Here is a 5,986-nt window from a genome sequence, read left to right as displayed (position 1 = left end):
TTTATTTGTTTAAGATTTAAAAATAAAAAGACACTGATATATAAATGTAACTGAAATGTGATTGAAAAGTAATTGGTCAATACTGATATTTTTTTTCAAAATAATGCATTACATTACAATTACTTGTAATTGAAAATTTTATCCATTACACATTACATCCCATTACTTTGAAAATATGAAATAATTACAATGCATTACCACAGGTCTGAATTATTCTGATGATCATGATAATTTTTATTTCAATAGTTTTATTTTTTACAAAAGTACAGCTTGTTATTATAATTAAAAGAGTTAATATCATACGATTTCATTTTTTTTTATACATACTGTCCATCAAAAGTGTATACATGAGGATCTGAGCGGAAACTACAGATGCGTCCCTTCCATATTTCATTTGTATCGCGCACTGTTATCTGGAAGACATTTAGAATCGGATTATACTCCATATTTTCAAGGGGGGATATGAAAATAATATATCAAATAAATTGATAAAACAAACAATTTCCTTTAAAAGGTTTGATTGATTTTTTTTTAACACAATATTTATTCATGAAAACCTTATGAGCTTGGCAACAGGCATCGCCGATATTGCCCTGTCAGATTTAACGCATTTCATGAAGTTTTTTACCAATAAATACATACGTAAATGTGTATAGTCTTTATCATTGTAAAAGATGCATTTGTATGGAAAATAAATGATGGGATAAAATATTCAAAGCATAAAAAACTTACTGGAATGTCAGGAAGAACAGCGTTCTCAAATATTTTACTCCCTTTGCCCTCAGTACTTCCTGTTCGCAGACTCAGCGTCATACTAGTACTTGTGACGTAACCATCAGTATCCTTATTGTACACTGGAAATGATATATTTCTCTTCCATTCCTCGGTTTCATACTTGTGCCTTTCACTAAAATTATAACTTTGGACTTGAACAAAGCATTGGTTGGAAGAACCACTACCACTACATTTTGATTGGTAGTTATTATGGAAGTGCATGTATATTGCAAGCGCACTTGCAGGTTGCTCTACTCCGTTTATGATGCGGGTTTCAGAGGCAGAAGGTATTGTCATTTCTAAGTCGACATCTTTCGATCCTTTTCTTTCTAGTTCTATAGAAGGATTGCAAACCTAAAAAGGTAATCTGTTTTCAGTCTCAAAATGTCCTTTTCATAGTTACATATATTTTGAAAGAATTAATTTCTTCAAAGTGGACTTAAAAAAAGCAGAAACCAATATTTTATTTTAGTAGATCTCAAGACATAAACAAAGCAAACTTGAAAAATGCATCTACCTATCCTATTTAAAGTTTACCTTTATTCCATAAAAGAACAAATCACTATCTTTGAACAAACATGGCACTTTTTCTTTATCTCGTTTTGCACCAACTTTACATACAACCTGTTAAAGATAGGACGAGTATCTTAGGCAATTTTGCTAAAACAATGACAATTTATAGCAGAATCATCTTCAATTTATATTGAATAACATATTAAAACTGATTGACTTTAAAAGTAAAATCAGTTGGAGTTTTCTATTGTTGAAAGCCACAGAAAGTGTTAAATTCTTTTCACGTAAAAAGATTTTGAAAAAAAAATTCTGCCTCATATGAATACAAAAATACTTAAAATAGGTCTGCTAATATGGCAAGTCAAACGTTGCAATATTCGATCTTTTCCATTTGTATTGTAAAATTTTCCGTTTGTTATGTATAATTTTTATTTGTATTGTATTTTTTTCCATTTGTATTGTATAATTTTTCATTTGTATTGTAGAATTTTCATTTGCATTGTATAATTTTCCATTTGAATTCTATAATTTTCCAATTGCATTATATTTTTGGCATGTGCATTGTATAATTTTTCATTTGCATTGTATGTTTTTCATTTTTATTGTTAAAAAAAAACATTTGTATCGTTTAATTTTTCATTTGTATTATATATTTTCCATTTGAATTGTATAATTTTTCATTTGCATTGCATAAGTTTTCATTTGCTTTGTATACTTTTTCATTTTTTTTGGAGAAAAAAAAAAATCATTTGTTTTGTATAATTTTTATTTGAATTCTATATTTTCCATTTGTATTTTATAATTTTTCATTTTTTTTGCGTTGTATCCGAGGGATTGTTTTTTTTTTTTTTTTTTTTTAATTTTTTTTTTTTGGTATGTTACGAAGGACTTCATTGGTTTAATCTAATCATATATCGGATTTGGTAATAGACTGGCTGTTCCCGTCTCATTCGTACCAACTGACAGGTGACTACAGCAATAGGAATTTCTCGGGCCTTTCCGACTAGCGGAAAAACGACCTCGAATGTATATGTTAGACGCATGACAACCCTCCCTTTTCACGATCTTTGACATAAATGCATGGACACATTTTAACTGTGGAATATAGAGTTTAACTTAATTCGATGTAATGATATTTCCTAAAATATATATACTATACAAGGGACATCCAGCTCCGTCTATCCTATATTTGAATAAACAAGAAATGTATACATTTTTTATGTTAAAACAGAGGACAAGGGGTGGAATAGGGAGATCCTCCCAATTGGAGGGAATGTGGATTTAGAGGCAAACACCTTATGTAGAGAACTTTTAAAAAGTATCATGGATATTAGTAATAAAAACCGAAAAAAAATTTAGGCCTAGAAATTATCAAAAATTATATATTTGTAAGATAACATTATAACGACCAATGTCTCTGCACTCTGTGATCTGTTTTGGGTTTCCACGAGACATCTAAATTCTACGTCAGCTTGAGTTTTTATCAGCCAATGAGCGCGGCCCTTTACATAACTGTATATCGAGGATCAGACAGGAAAGCCAGTCTAGTTTCCCCTCCTTATCCGGAACAAAAATTGACCAATGAAATCCCTTGTAACGATACAAATAAATAATCTCTCGAATACAATAAAAATTTTTAAAAAATACTTTACAAATGGAAAATATAGAATACAAATAAAAAGTATACTAAACAAATTTTACAATGCAAATAAAAAAAATTATACAATACAAATTGCGATATGCAATACAAATGAAAAATTATATAATACAAATTTTAAAAAAAAATGGAATATTGCAACGTTTGTCATGCCATATCATTCTTGTTAACGAATATTCTTCCTACTTTAAATGAGCATGGTCACAGTTTCAGCTAAAATTTCAAATTTTATTTTTTTCATTTTTACAAATATTTTACCAAGGTCTTTAAATTCTAATGATCATCAAAATTTGAAATTCAGTTCTCCAGATTTAGAGCTCCAAACTTTTCTTATGAAAACAAGGGTAGTGTCATGTTTTTGTTTACACAGGTTGATATACTAATATAAGTTCTTTCAAAGTAAATAATTTCAAATAAAAGATGATTTTAAATATCATTCGACAGTTACTATTGATTTGCTGAATTAATTTTGTTAAAAATTTCTATATGTAAATAAAAACAAGGCAAGGGTCTTGTTTACATTATTAAGAACTCTAAGTTCTGCATCATCAACAAATGATGTTCAATTTTTATCTAATCAATAGATGATGTAGGAATAATAAACATTAAAATTGTTTTTAAAAATTCAGTTGAATCTGTGTCCAAGCCCCTTCGAAAAAAGAAACAGAATTAACAGAAATTTAGTTTTGAAAAATGAAAAAAAACGAATTTTCTCACCTATCAATCAAAGCCACACATTAATTTTTTTAGACATTCCTTTTGATTTGTGCAAAATCTTATGCGTAGAAGAAAACACTTGCTCTAGCCTTCAACCTGACCTGAGATGAACATATGGATATAACGAACTGTATTCAAGATCAACAACAATAAAACAATAGGAGCAAAGCAAACATGAACCTCCAAATCATCGAAAGGGGATCAGGTGCCATGGAGGAGTGAGCATCCTCTGCCAACCGGTCACACACGCCGTGTACTCATTGTCATGATCGAAAAAAACCGGAAAAATCCGTCGTCAATTCAGTGTATAAATAATAGGTACATGTATGATAAACATCAGTCAGCATTTATCATAGAGCTAGGTTTTAAGGTTAAAATTAACGTGATTTTTAAAGTAAAACATCCAAATATTAAACAGATGTGTCAAAATCTGTATCTCAAGCTCACCAGAATATAGCGTATCGACATAAGAATGGAAATTACAATTGCTAATTGACAATACGTCGTCGATAAATGGAGTCGCCCGCGTTGTGCAATGGTTAGAGCGTCTGCTCTAGAGTCGCGGAGAAAGTAGTTAATCATTACGTCGTGGGTTCGAATCCAAATTTGGGCCGTGGTGACCGGTCCTTCGGATGAGACCATTATTAACCGAGGTCCCGTGTCGCAGTAGGTGCTGGCCGAAAAAGATCCCTCCCTGCTCAATGGCCATGATTGCCGAGTATAGGACTAAATTTGCAGCTCTTCACCGGCAAGTGGTGGCGTCTCCATATGAGAGAAAAATGCTCGAGAGGACGTTAAACAATAAAAAATCAGTCAGTCAATCCATATATGGATTTAAAATGAAATCTTATTCTACAAAAATCTTTGAAACGTTCTTTGAAAGTTATGGTATCAAATTTTCATAGAGCTTTTAAACATTTATAAAATATATTTAACTGTATTTTTTTTCCTAATATTCACCAAATTATGTAGCTTGGTGATACATATAGTTTGTAACATAATTTTTTTCTAGTCAGAAAACCGGTCACGGACGGTAGCCTAGTGGTAGAGTGTTCGCTTCGTGTTCGGGAGGCCCGGGTTCGATTCTCGTTCGCAGCGCTGCGTAGACATAAACATAGGTATTGACTGTTCCTTCGCCAAGCGCTCGGCATATTAGAAGTGAAAGTCACGGGACTTTCGGATTTGACCATTAAAACGTACGTCCCGTATCACGGTAGCCGTTGGCACGATAAAGAACCCTCACTGCTCGAAGGCCCTGAGTGCCAAGCACAGGTTTAAATTTGAAGGTCTTCACCGGCATAGGCTGAAATCTCCATATGGGTGAAACGTTCAATAATACACAATCAATGAATCTAGTCAGAAAACTAACTATTTAGGTTAACAGGAGAAAAAAAATCTTATTTATCGGTCTTTAAACTTAACATTACAAACAAGAATTCATTCCCTGTGTACATACATTTGTTCCAATTTTTTTATCAGCACCAAGAACATCATACGCTGTTAACACAGCAGTGTAATTGTTAGATGCGTCAACTGTTTGGTTAAGAACTTCCTGTTCATCAATGTACCACGTGATGTCGTAATACAAGTCCTCATCAGTTTTCCAATTAAATTCACAGAGTAAAGTAACGGCAGGATCATGTTTTACAAGATGATAGCCAGGTTCAGAGAATTCCTGAGTTTTCCATGTGATATTATGATACAATACTGTCACATTAGAGGTAACCCAATCAACACCTATTTGCAGAAAAGAATAAATATAAGACCAAAAGGCCCATATGGGCCACATCGATCCCCTGAGCACTGTGGCTAGGAGAAAGGCAAAACTCAGTCCAGTTTAAAAAAGCTTAAATGCATGTGGTCCCAACCTACCCGTAAAAAGCAGAAGGGGATGATTTGAATTGACATGAATCTACAAATCATGCATATAATTTTTTGACTTACTGTGGCTTTTTCCCTACGAGTTTGACATTTCATTTTGCCCCATTCTATCCCCCGGGGTCATGATTTGAACAAATTTGAATCTACACTACAGTTAATTCTCGAATTATCGCCATTCGATTCATCGCCATTTTCGCAATACCGCCATGATTTCCCAAGAACGTTTTTCCTGCTATATAAAATTCTCTTTATAACGCCAAATTCGCATACCGCCATCCGCCACCCTGTTTTCACAACAAACGTCCATTTTTAAGTGTCAATTATCTCGATATACCGCCACAGGTGCATGTGGTCAGTGAAGCGCGGCTAATTGGTTGACGCTATCCCTGTTGTAAAGCATGCAAAGGCAGACAAGGTACATGCAATTAAGTAATTAAACAAGAA

The 5,986-nt window shown here is 32.8% G+C and overlaps 1 protein-coding gene across 1 annotated transcript; it reads right to left on the bottom strand.

Moving 5' to 3' along the window:
- Nucleotides 1-284: 284 nt before the first annotated feature.
- Nucleotides 285-5,638, bottom strand: LOC134282147 (uncharacterized). Its single transcript, XM_062764595.1, has 5 exons — nucleotides 5,606-5,638; nucleotides 5,118-5,336; nucleotides 1,312-1,398; nucleotides 733-1,128; nucleotides 285-413 (listed from the first exon to the last, which is right to left on the bottom strand). Exons 1-5 carry the CDS (start codon nucleotides 5,636-5,638, stop codon nucleotides 318-320), a joined length of 831 nt encoding a protein of 276 aa, XP_062620579.1. The 3' UTR covers nucleotides 285-317.
- Nucleotides 5,639-5,986: the final 348 nt, after the last annotated feature.

The sequence above is a fragment of the Saccostrea cucullata genome, unplaced genomic scaffold, assembly GCF_032062105.1.
Source record: "Saccostrea cucullata isolate Sc308-1 unplaced genomic scaffold, CSIRO_AGI_Scuc_v1 ctg11799, whole genome shotgun sequence".
NCBI lineage: Eukaryota > Metazoa > Mollusca > Bivalvia > Ostreida > Ostreidae > Saccostrea > Saccostrea cuccullata.
The sequence above is the reverse complement of the archived record's forward strand: the minus strand, read 5'-3'. Positions and strand labels throughout refer to the sequence as shown.